This window comes from Pomacea canaliculata, linkage group LG3 (genome assembly GCF_003073045.1).
Source record: "Pomacea canaliculata isolate SZHN2017 linkage group LG3, ASM307304v1, whole genome shotgun sequence".
NCBI classification, from domain to species: domain Eukaryota; kingdom Metazoa; phylum Mollusca; class Gastropoda; order Architaenioglossa; family Ampullariidae; genus Pomacea; species Pomacea canaliculata.
The window spans coordinates 9,269,271-9,282,542 of NC_037592.1; the positions used below are offsets into that span (position 1 = coordinate 9,269,271).

At 41.2% G+C, this 13,272-nt stretch overlaps 1 protein-coding gene across 2 annotated transcripts in view; it reads right to left on the reverse strand.

Annotated features, from left to right (window-relative positions):
• Positions 1 to 3,746: 3,746 nt before the first annotated feature.
• LOC112560502 overlaps positions 3,747 to 13,272 on the reverse strand; it is a 41,506-nt gene continuing 31,980 nt past the window's right edge. For both annotated transcript variants that reach the window (XM_025232403.1, XM_025232402.1), the window contains 4 exons: positions 11,915 to 12,053; positions 9,430 to 9,545; positions 9,022 to 9,115; positions 3,747 to 5,474 (listed from right to left, as the gene is read on the reverse strand). In XM_025232403.1, the coding sequence (XP_025088188.1) occupies positions 3,955 to 5,474; positions 9,022 to 9,115; positions 9,430 to 9,545; positions 11,915 to 12,053 (1,869 nt within the window). In that variant the 3' untranslated portion in view covers positions 3,747 to 3,954. The remainder of the gene's footprint in view (positions 5,475 to 9,021; positions 9,116 to 9,429; positions 9,546 to 11,914; positions 12,054 to 13,272) is intronic.

The following is a 13,272-nucleotide window of genomic DNA, read 5'->3' on the forward strand; positions in this document are numbered from 1 at the left end:
GATTTCATATTGCTATTGCGAGGGCATTTGCAGGCGTACGTGTGTTTGTGTATGTTGACGAGCGCGTGTGTGTGTTTGTGTGTTTGTTTGTGTGTCTCTGTATGAATGACAAAGAGGAGACAGAAGTAGAATGAAAGAAATTTTGTGAGGATAATCAGTGGAGGGGAAAGCACCATTTTTGTAGGAGTCGTGTAGTAAACATAAGATGTTGTAATCTTTGGGAACTGTCCGTAGTGTCCACAGCTACAGAGTCCGCTCCTATGTAGTCCTGTAGTCCATCCTTGCTATCTTTAATCTTTTACAATAAAAGCTAGATATACCTTGTATAAACACCCCAATTTGGGGTAAGTCTCATTTATATTTCTAATAAAACGTTTAATATTTTTATCAGACTATAAACTCTAAATTTCCCCTTCACTCAAAATAAATTATTCATTCTACTCTCTTGGTTTCTAATTTTTTTTTTGCTCTTTAAATCGATTTATTTATTTGGTAGTATGTTAGGAAAATAAATAGTCTTTTATTTCAGTTACAACAAATAAACCATATTCTGACTTAATTTTCATTAGATTACCTATGTTAAATCTTTGACAAATACTTGGTCGAATCTTTAAAAATTGTACTTGTCCCATGCTATGTGTCGGGGAAAAAAAAAGACAGAAATAAAGAAGTTGAGATGGAAAAAAAACCAAAAATAAAATTTCCTGTTGAACACAATAAACTGAAAAATAAAACCAATTCATTCACAAAGTTAGCTTGAAAAAGAATTCCTCGTCCAGAGAAAGAAAGTGTGCATATTTATGTGGCCAGTATATCCTTCGTGGATAAATGACATCGCAGAACATTTCTCAAAGCGGAAGCGCCTAGTCTTTCGTGGATTGAATGGACTTTGCATGGAAAGCATCAGGACACGGGCAAGCAGAACAACACCTTGCATCCTGCAGCCACATCTAAGGACGATGATGATGATGACGACGACGATGACACTCTAGCAACAACTGGCATACACAGCGCTGTATCTGGGACAGGATGTAAGTATAAAGGTAGTTGTGCCGAATCGCTGCCTAGCCATTAGAAAAAAAATGTTTTGAAATGAAACCAAGGCATTCCCTCCTACTGTGTACTGTGTACATAACACGTGCGTTAAAGGTCGAGTGAGCTGGAATATTCTTGTTCTACTGACTAGGTGAAGCCCAGTGAAGTATACTATATCCCAAAATGAAAAAAAAAATCCGTTTTGTTCTCGAGACACACGCCTAGAGATATCCACAAGAGGTCAAACTTGCGAGGTCAGGTGTGTACACACTAATAACTAAATAACATTTAAGCCAAGCTCTCTGAGGCCTTGTACACATATGTATGTACACATTGTACACTGTTGTGTTTTTGTGGAAGGTGAAGTTCGTAGGCATGCATCTCGAGATAGGTGGGTGGGAAAATGGTATCGTCCACTGAACTCTAGGAGAAAATATTGCACCCTACTAGACCTTTAAGTCAATAGGAATTCAATCAAACATAAACAGTGAAAACACCTCGGCATATCGGGCACAAGTTTATAGAAATATGGACATGGTGAAAAAAATATACTTTAATGCTAAGACCTTTATTTGTGCTATCAGTTCTACATAACAGTGATAGAGGTGTACAGGTATGCTTCTAATGATAAGTAATGATCTCATATATTAAACTTGAGACAGTAGAATGAAGGAATCCGCGGCTAACAATACTTTGAAAATTATTTTTCCTTCAAATCTATGTTAGAGAAAAAAAGAACCAGAAAGCAGGATATGGCGAGGAAAAGGGAAGAACAGAAACAAAACAAATCCATGACAGTGTCAAGCGATGGGGTTGAAGTGAAGATGTTAAAGTAAATGTCTAGAAGCTTTTAAGTATCGATGTAAAGTATTCATCTTAATGTGCGTTTATGAATGTATAATTATATACGCATTTTATTTTAAAGAAATGGAGACAGGGAACGTTATTTAAAGGACCCCTTCAGTCAACTAGCAAGTTGCACTTAAATGATGAGAAAAGAACAAAATGAATCGCAGTCCAAGTTTCAAAGGTCCTTTTGCCTAAAATCGTCTTAAAAAAGTCTCCATGTTATTTTTTTCAAGTGACCTTACGACACCCTTTCGATATAATTGTTTACTTCCAATGCAATTGTCATAGACGTGAGAGTTCTGAATACAATTTTTGAAATCGCTCCAACATCATTGGCTTCTGGTCCTGCCACGTAGATGGTCTCCAGTGATAACTGTAAGAAAACGAATCTTTTTTTTCAGAAAAAAGTGTAAATGGAAATTTAGTATCTATCGTTTAAGCCCAACTTGCTAGTTTCCTTGCAGTTTCTTTAAATGATCGAAACAACAAAGTATTCACATGTGACCAAGTTTAAATGGCAGAAGACATGGTGAAATTGTTCACGCACCGGGAAAGTTCCAGTCTTCATGCCTTTTTTTCTACCAACAACCATCTATCTTTACTCCTCAATAGAGGTCAAATATTTTTTCCCAGTCGGGACCAGTCGGGTCAGTAAGGTTACGTGCACGAATGTCAGACACATCCGGGCTCGTATTCATATCCATTGGCAACTACCTTAGGGGTAAATCATCCATCTAGGGCAGTGAACCAGAGGTTAACATAACCTGCTCAATCCCAATTCTCGTTAGAACAAAGAAATCATTGTGGTAATTACTGAAAATGTGGTTGTTTTTTGGTTAAGGTTGTAGGTGTGTAGCCTACACCCGGTCCGGAAATGAAAAAGAGGACACGAAAAAAGAAAAAAGAAATAGAAGAGGAAGTTACTTTTATCCACCCTGACAAAATGGTACTTCTATGGTAGATATTAGATAAAGCTTCTTTGTTCTAACTTAGGAATAAAATGACCTACATAAAAATTAACATCTTTTCTGTTTAGTTAACTGTTTTGTTTTTTTTACCGCCGTTTGTTAGTCTTTCGTTATAAATTACAAACATTAATAATAAAAAAAGTTCTGTTCATACAGTTGATGTAAACTGGGGTAAACGAGCTTTATGAATACAAGCCCTGACGGCGATGCAGCATCAGTTTCTCATGTCTGCTGTGGCCTTTATTGCTCCCTGTAGTGTGCAACCGCATCTCCAGATAAGGGATATAACTCGTACCTGTAGACAGGTTGTAAGAGTTATGGCCCTGCCGACAACGGCGTTCATATCTATAGAACAGTGTGATGCCAAACGGATAGGAAAACAGCTATCAAAAATGGATACATTGCAAAACACAGTGACAGAATACCGAATTTAAACAGTCAAAGATGTTGCATCCGTCGAGAGAAAAATAAAAAATTAAGTAGGCATTTTGGTTGCGAGAGTGTGACATCAACTATGTACAGTGGGCTTGTCAAACTAGTGCTTTGACATCAAAGCAGCTCTATGGTCACAAGTCTAACGTAAACAAACAAACAAAAGTTTAAAAAAGAAGAAAAATTGCATTGAAATCACAGCCATCTGATCTATTGAAAGTGCCCTCGACATCTACCGCACTTTTCAAGTGGAAGTTGGCTCACAGATGAGACTGTTCTTACAAACTTCAGGGAAGCGTGTAATGAGGAAAAAAGTGAAATATATATATATATTGCTATAGTTATAACAATGGCATCTTTCACCGATGCACAGCTCTATTTTATAATATTTAACAACTGGCAGGCAGCTGTTGGAAAAAAATCACTGGTGCCATCTTTCGGGACCAATATATCACGTATCACGTATCACGTATCACGTATCACGTAGTAACTCTGACATGTGCAAGTACTAGCGTCAAATGTCAAAGCGCAGGCGTCAACCTTTCGATTGTCTTTGTTCCTGGAAGGTTCAGCCGGATAGTAACAAAAACAGCAACAAGAAAATAAAACAAAGAAACGCAAGCAGGGCCTTCTGTCAACAACAGGCTGGTCTGAACGAGTTTTGCTTTAACTATTTGTACATATGAGGCAAGCCATTGGTCTGTATAACCTGGTCAACACTTTCAGTACTGGACACTCGGCAACCGTTCTGCGTCCTCGTCCCTTCAGAAGTAACGGAAGTGACGTCTAGCTCTGGCTGTCCCGCTTCTGGACACGAATTTCTAGCATGATCTTCTTCAAACGGTAAAGGCTCCCAGGCTGGATGAAGTGAACGATCGTCTTCACTTGGCGCAGTTTCCTCCTCAGCAGGATGAGAATAGATGAAAACCCCTTCCAGCATGTCGTGCTCGTCCTCTCGCGATTTTTCGTCCTCCAGCGGATGGTCTTCGCGAACACTGTCTTCAACAGACGGAAGATCCACGCCAGATGGTTGGGTTGTCCCGTCAGAATCCCCACAGAGCTCGGACAGTGGATGGCTGCACGCGCTTGGATGAATCCTCTCTTCAGAATGTGTTCCTTCCTCTGCTTCTTGACAGCTGGCGACTTCAAAACAATTTCCCGTTGTTTCGTCCTGTTGAAAATACTTGCATACCTCAGAAACTTCGTTTTCGTTTAGCGCAAAGGTAACTTGTCCCTCAGCCTCTTGTTGGTCCCCGGTCTGAACACCGCAGTCTATCCCCTTTCCTCTGTCGAATACTGAAGGGTGAGTTTCTAGCTTTGTCCCGTCGCCCGCATTGTCTAGCTCTTCATGAGTCTCACACCTTGGGTCCGCTTTGTCCGCCTGAGGTAAATTGGGAGTTTTTTCGATGTCGTGAACCTTGTCACCGGAAACGTTCGCGAACGTGTCGCAGAATTCCGGTGCCTGAAGAAGATTGGGGTTGAAGGATCCGCTGCTGTCCCCCTGATGAAGGGCCTGTGTAGGGGTCTCGCGGTACGGTGGTGACGGTGGCAGAGCAGCCTCGCTTAACGGATGTGCCAAGTCATGTGAGTTTGCTTTGAGCCCGCCCTGGAACAGCTTGTCGATGAGGAAAGGACTTTCGTCAGGCGACGATGCTGCGAGTGCCAGCGACGAAACGTCGTCTTCGTCTCGCTCATCCATGCTGACGTTGAGCTGCCCCAGTGTCCCGCCACAGAGCAGGCTGTGACTTCCGGCGCGTTTGACCTTGCCATTGGGCCCGTGAGCAGTCAAAAAGCCAAGGCCGTCCAGATGCGGAGGGTTCTGGCAGATCTGGCTGAAACTTCCGGCCCGCTTCACCGTACCATCCCGGCCGAGCCCCAACAAGTTCCACCGCTTTTTCCTCGGGCCGTTATGGAAGAGCGAGAGGGGCATCCTCATGTGGTTCTTGTCGGAGTCGTCCGAGCAGATGAGGGCCAGCGTGTCCCGCCGGCCGGGCGAGTCCTTCAGCGCCCCCTTCTTGGGCGACTTGTCACTTTTGCCGTCCTTTCCGCCCTCGACTGGCGTGCCTCGCTTCTTTTCCACTAGGCATGATAGTGATGGTCTGGGCGACAACCTCGGGAAATCGGACTTGTCGAGAAGAATCACTGACGAGTTGTCGATCTTGACTTTGCACTTGCTCTTTCCTGTCTTGTCTGAAAATAGAAAGTAAGCATCAAATAAATCACTGTCTGTGTGTATATAAATATACAACATTTTGTACATGTAGGTGCATATGCTGAATTCGGATCTTTCCTTTTTTTGCCATATATCAATCGTTAGTCTCTGTAATTGTACGGCTGTACGTCTGTGTGCATGGGCTGTGTATCTTTGTGCTTGTTATATCAGCGTCAGTGTTTGCCTACGTGCATGCAAGTGTGTATATGTAAAAGCATCTGTTATTGCGTGTGCGTGCGTGCATGTGAGCTACACGAGCGACTTGTTAATGAAATTACAGGTAGGGAGAGTATGGATATGGGGTCTATGATGATGATGACGATGTCAAAGTGTCGTTGCTGATGATGGTAATGGTGATAAACTACTGCTGCTTGACAGTCTGCCCAGCCTTCTGCTGCTCGCTAACATCTTTCAGACATCAGTGCTGTCAGGCAGACAAGACAACCACAGGCCTCCAGTGCTCCACGTGTTTACTGTGAGATTACCTAACTCTAATGGGTGCTTTCACAAGTGCATTTTAATTTTCTTGATTCAAAAAAAAAAAAAGAAAACAGGAGAATCGATCATAGCATGCATGTGCTTGTAGACTCGCTACACACTCGGAACAAAGCCTTCAGGTGCGAGACATCTTGGTATGGCGCACGTGAGTGAGAGAGAGAGAAGCGACTGTTCACGTGCTTTCGCGTATCATTTGCTAGTTTGTGTGTTTGTTTGTTTGCTTGTTTGACTGTGCATGACTGCTTAAGTAAGAATTGTAAGAAAGATTGAGGGTTAGTAGGTTGATTCTAACAGCAGCTGATAAATATTCAAATACTCAAATTTTTGTCGGTTTAATTTAATATATTTCACAAGATCACAAAGAGATGGATTGACTCTGAGCTGTTGTTTAGGATGTCAAATCAACAATAGAGCGAGCTAGTGCAGTAATTCATACAAAAAATAGGAAGTTGCAAACAAACAAGGTAAACAAAGTCTTGGCGAGGGAAAAGATAAAATCTGTTTGTACTATTGACACTAGCAAGCATAGCAACATGATGCAGTAAAATAAACAAGAGCAGGAATCTGATTATGGGTTCATCACTTTGCAAATATATTTTTTTCTTTATGATTTATTATCGAAGGCTGCTTCACTCCTATGCGTGCGTGCATGGGTGTGTGTGTGTTTGTTTGTTTGTTTGTTTGTTACATAGTAGTTCTACCTGCCCGTAAATACTCAGATATCAACTTTAGTTACTTTACTACACTGCAGATAGTTATAATAGTGGTATTATCTATAATTCCGGTGCTGGCAGGACAGGTATACGCATACCTTGACGAAGAATGCTTTAGTATTTAATATTTTAGTTTTCTGTCTCAGTCGCGATCTGTTTACTTCTTTATCTCTTCATTTCTTCTGTCCTTCGCTCCATCGCACCCCTTCACCTTTTAGTTCATTTTTCTCTTTCTCTCTCCCTTTTTCTTCTCTCCTAACTTTTTCCTGTTAATTTTATTTGTCTAAGGTCTAATGTCAGCGTCTCCACAAAGATCCCCACAAACATGATCGTCGACGTTGTTATCTTCATCATCGCCATCGTCTTCGTCGTCGTAGCGGTTGTTGGTCATGTTCAAACATCCCTACCAACCAAACACCAGGGTTGTTCACGTGTTTGCATGAGTCACATGACAAATGCCAGTCGATACATGCCAGGACCTTTGCCTACTTCCCATGAAGGACTTGGCGGCGCGCGCACAAGCACTTTGTAAATGTAGTTACCGTGGATTATGGGTGGCACACATCACGAGAGATGAAACATTTTCTGCCTTCAAAAAAAAAAAAAAAAAAAAAAGAAAAAGAAAAGGCAGAAAACTGCTCGACGATCGATGACGACCACTTAAGAGGAATTCACTGAGTTGCTGAAGTAAAACAAGTCGGACGGAAACCTGAAACTTTTGATCGAAAGCGGTTGCCGCCATGTCCCTCCTTATTTTCCTGTGCATGCTCAACTTATTTGTGGAGCTTGTCCACGACTCGCAGAGTTGTGTTTACAGTACAGGCAGCGCTCACATTTGTTTATGTTTACTTGTTTAACTGACTTCCTGTGTGTTTGTCTGCGTGCTCACGCGCATGCATGAATGGTTGCGGTTAGTGCAATGTGTGTCTGTGTTTTGCCTTCCTGTGTGTGTGTGCATGTATGTTCGTGTGTCCGTATTTGTGTGGGAGAATGTGCATTCGGGCCTTTAACTAAGACAATTATGATATGAAACAAAAATGTGTAGATGAAAGAGGTCATGATTTCTTTGTAAAGATTAGGATCCAAGATACGTGTACAGACAGAAAAGAGAAAGACAACATAAAGAGAAATACAACAAATAACTAACTGTTATTTTCTAGTTTAGATATTACATCAAGTTTTCGTTTATTTCTATATATAACACCTAGACCTGTCAAAAATGTTAGTTCAAATAAGTTTAACAGAAGAAAAATATCCATCAAGAAAAAAAGGGGTTAGTATATATATATATTAAACAGTTCAGTAAGGTCACATAGGCTCTGATTCTTTTTTTTTGTAATTTTTTTTTCTGTGGTTCAGAACGACACACACTGGCCAAACTTACTGAGGACCTTTTTGCGTGAAAATCACTTTGTTTTTGAATTATATGAAAAAAATGATACATGAACATGAGTATAAATATGCAACATTATTTTTGTGTTAAAATAATTCCAATTTACGTATATATTCTTCTCTATCATATACTTTTGTGTTTGAGAAATGTCTTATTGGTCGCAAAGAATATTTCCCATCATCTATACCTGTACACAGGTGACTTAAATGAGAAAAAAAGAGAATTTTGACTATGAACGCCAGTCTTCACCCCCACATCATGTTTTTCTTCAGTAAGCATTGTCACGTGACGCCATGTTGATTGGTCGTTACTTGTGAATGTTTATATCAGTCATGCGGGGAAAAGTACAAATGAATGAGCATGAACGGCTGTGACGTCACTGATGACCCCTAGTCGTGACCTCGAGCTGGCGAGATTTCATTACCACAGAGTTGAGGGAAAAGGGATGAGTTCTACAGCTTAGAAAATATGTCTGCTGGATAGACAGAAAAAAATCTGCTTTTGAAAGTTGTTTGTAGAGCCCTGGTTAAAGCACCTTCATGTTGTTTGTTTACGTCCTCAACTGTAAACTACTATGTTAACTCCAGATGAGCTGTCACAAGCTCTCTGCCAGAGGTAAGCTTTCTTGGATAACGGGAAATTTTTTTCTGAACTTATTTTGCTTCTGCGCTCCGGACAAATACGACTTCTGCAGCTGCTCTCGTCAGACCTATGTGACCTTGATGAAACGAACTCACAACAAAAACAAATGAATTGAACGAATAAAACAACTTAACGAAAAAAAAAACACAGTCGTTAATTCATTGGTGCGTGTAGACAAACCATTGGATAAATGTTGAACCAGAAGAACTAAAATGTTTGACCTTTGGGTGCATCTGCACTAAGGTAGAAAGTTGTGAGTGCAAGCACACCGATACGTACTGACTACATACTCGTCCAGCTGCACTATCTGCTCTATCTTGGCCTCCTCCACGCCCTCGTTGATGCATAGTCGCTTGAGTGCACAGCACTGAGCCTGCGGCAGAGCAGACAACACAGGAAGGTGTGATAATAGAAAGATAACAAGAATAAAATAAAAAGAATAAATAAGAGCAAATTCTCAGACCTGTTGTTGCCAATGTGCTTGAGGCAATAAAATGTGTCATATTATTTCTTTTTCTAACACATCTAACACAATCATACACATATATGTTGTGGCCCTATGCTTCTGGAGGAATAACAAAGACTAAACTAACACATATATGCAAATGCATTCTCCCACACACGCTCACACACACATACACACATACACACACAAACACCAAATACAAGAGAGGTGTGAGGACATACCCGGAAAAGCTGCAGCTTCACCTCTGTTTCCCTGAGACTATTCTGAATTTTCTTTTTCCGGCTATACACCAACTTCAACCGGAAGTGCTCGTGATCCTGCACGGCAACAACCAGGCCTGCGCACAGAGACATCAGAAGCTGAGAAACCATGGCAACAAAGGACACATCTATAAAGCAAACATCCACAGATTATCTGGAACTCGAAGAGTGTGAAACCAAGAGTTTATCTCTCAGTGTGTAAGTGGACGATGAAAGTAGAGAAACTTTTACTGACTGGATGATGAATCACGAGTGTCTAATTTACTGTAAGATGCTGATGATAAAAATGTCAATGTAAATGATTATTAACCTTAAATAAAAGAAAGGTTTCTGTTTACTTTTGAACGAATTGTGTCATTAAAATAGCAGTTGTGAAGTCACAGACACACAAAGCTGAAGAAGTGAGTGATTGTATTTTTCTTTTTTCTTGATTATATATATATGTTTTATAATTAAGTGTTGGTCTTAGTGATTCCCCAGTATGTGAACGATGGACCACAACGGCGGCTATTTCTCTAATAAATCAGCTAATTACATCTGCTGAGCATCTAAAGTCAAATGTATGAAGCGGTGCAATGTCCAAGTTCAGGACTATGCTAAAAAGTGTAAAGTCAGCTAAAAAAAAACCCCAGACATTATGAAGCAGACATGTCATTTAATAATATTCTCAGTTATCAGGGGCAATTTACCAGTGATTTATATATATTATGGGTTTTCAATAACATTGCACGTGTTTGCATACTCTCAGTTTGACCATTTTAGCGTTCATACATTTGACCAGTGCGGTGCAGGCCCGAGCAGGCCTCGAACCGGAGACGTTTAGCTCCTTGGTGGAGTGGACTAGCGGCTGGGCTACAGATCCTCCCGACGGTATTAAAAGCATTGATATCCACAAGAATAGTCTGTCTCATTCACAACACCCATACAGACAGACATCGACGACGAAGGTGCACAAGAAATACACAGAAATAAATAAGAAATAAATAAGTCAAAGAAATAAATAAGTCTATGCAGACGACAAACCCGTGGTCAAAAGGGTAGAGGATGTAGTGCTGCCTGTGTTGCTCTGGATAGTGATTTGACATGAGCTAAACTGTTAGCCTGACGCACCAAGAGAAGGGTCACGATTATGTCACGTGACTACATCAGGTCTGGGGCAAGCCTCTCTCTGATCAAGACTTCCTCAGGACACGTCTCTCTCTCTCTCGTGTTTCCTGACGCCAGCTGTTATACAATGTTCTGTGGTAGCATCGGCCGACCTTCCATTTCTCACAGAGGAGACAACTCTCTCTTACTCCCCCATAACTCACCACGAACCTGAAACAGACCTTTCTTATCCTCCCCTCCATCTTCCACCAAGTGCAGCTGGCGCAGGTCAGCCTTTTAACCTTTGACCGCAGCTACCCGAATACCGCAGTGTTGGAAGTGCAAATGGCCGCCAGCGTTAGACGACGATGAAGACGAAAGCCGATGAAAAGAAAAAATTCTGCAGATTCAGTGGAAGAGGGAATGTGGCAGGGTTTTTTTCTGGGTGTGAGATAACGTGGTGAGCACGAATAATATTTAGATATTTTTTTTGTCAAGTTCCTCACTGCGAGCAGAGTGGCGAGCATCTCCCGGGTGCGGACATGAACCGGCGCACGTGAACTGCCAGCCATAAATAAATAATAACCCCCAGGACACGACAGAAAACAATTCCCGGAGGCAAAGAGAAATCGTGTGTACAGCGCAGGGCCACCGCTTTAAGAAAAAACTGATGAAGGGAGGAAGAAGACACGCACAGGAAGAAGTAAGGATGGAGTGATGGGGTGTGTATGTAAGGAGTGGGGTGGAGATGGCGTGTGTATGTGTGTAAGTGTGTGGGAAGGGGGAGGGTTAGGGGGGGAAAGACAGTGGCTTTTACCTCAGGTTTGGTCTCGGCTGCAACAAGCCTAATTGCTCGGTGCAAGCCAAGACTGCCGCAGACATGGCGGGGTCGAAAGCTTTTAGCGAGTGTCGAGACACGAGGCAGCGTCAAGTTTTATCTCAGCGGAGGATCTAACAACAGTCGCTTACAATATACTCCACCGGAAACCTTTCCCATACTCCTGTCTTCGCTTATTTTCGTTTATTCATCTGCAGGAATCAGACTAGTCTATTTCCTCATATTTCTTTACGACGACAACGACGACGATGATGATGATGATGATGACGTTGTGTTAGCAGAGAAAGATTAGGAATCTCGAGGTTTGGAAACATAATGCATAACACCAACATATATATATACACAAATATGGAAATATAAATAAAGAAAAGTAAACAGAAGTAAACAAAAATGAAAGAAATGGATTGAAGAAAAGAGATGTGGGAAATATCTATTAAAGCAGAGAAATGGAGTGAAGGTGGTGGGATGAAGAAGAAATACAGCTTGACTGACTATAAGAAGGAAGCAAAAATGTGGTCTCACTGTTGACAACTCGAATGACCCTCCAGGGCAGCAGGAAGGCAAGAATGAAGACGAAGTCCTGGATTTCAAAACGAGGCAGAATTTGCATGAAGGCCAAATCCACAATAAACGACACGATCACGATGAAGAAATCAAACGTCTGCAACAGCAACAACAAAATAATAATCATCATCATCATCATCATCATCATCATCATCATCATCATCATCATCATCATCATCATCATCATCATCATCAACTCTAGTTTTTGTATAAGTGTTGCGTATGAACCCATATGAAGGGTACTCATTGCTATAAGAACTGTAAATTATTATCATCATCAGCTACAGCATCGTCGTCGTCGTGGTCTTTATTGTCCCCATGTATGTATTTGTTGCAGACACAAATTTGTTATTTGTGTGAGAGAGAAGAGAGAGAGAGAAAGACAGAGAAATGTAGTGTGTGTTTGTGCGTGCGTGAGCGTGTGTGTGTGTGTGCATTCGCGCGTGGCATCTCCGTGAATAATGTTGTGCCTCTCACTTCAGGACACTCTAAGACAACCGAAGCGGCACAGTGCAGCAGCTGTGTGTACCCGAGGATGCACCCCACTGTGTACCCGCTCTGTGGGCAATGCTGTGAAAGGATGCACGCACTGCACCTAATCCCTTAAACACGCGATCAGTGTCGTCTGAAAACAATTGACAACCGATGTGCAGTCTCATTCACCAGACCCACGAGAACCAAGTCCCTCGTTTGTCAAACAAGCTTCCGGTAATTTTAAGATGCGGTGACGACCTGAGAGCTTCTAACCATTATCTCTTTCTTGTTCACCCGAAATGTTTTCTTTGACGCACCCCGCACTCTCCTATACCCCGAGTAATCGTGAAAATAATGTTGAAATGACTAACAACCACTTACTTTTATATTGATAAACTAATTCTTTTTGTTATTTTTTGTTTTTGCTTTTGTTTTTGTTTTTTTTTTTTGTTTCTTTGTTGCTGTTTTTTGTGTTTTTTTGTTTTGTTTTTTGTTTTTGTTGGTTTTTTGTGTATCATTATTGTAATTATTTTGTCTTTTATTATATTGCACAAGAAACTGTTTCGAGTATGGGCTGTGTAATTCAGAAACTCCTGCAAAGCTCAACACAGTCACTCAGAGGTGTTGAGCCAATCCGTTTCTGGCGTTGCACAAGACATATGGCAGACCAGATAAATCTTACAATATTAAGTTGTTTTCTTTCTGCTATTTGTGTGCTTGCACCATTTATTTATTTATTTTAATTTTTTCTGTTTTTTTTTTAAAGTGACTCACGCTTCGTAGAACTCCTTCCTAGTTAAATTCTACACTACGGCGGGTTTCTTATCCTGGCGGTTAAAACA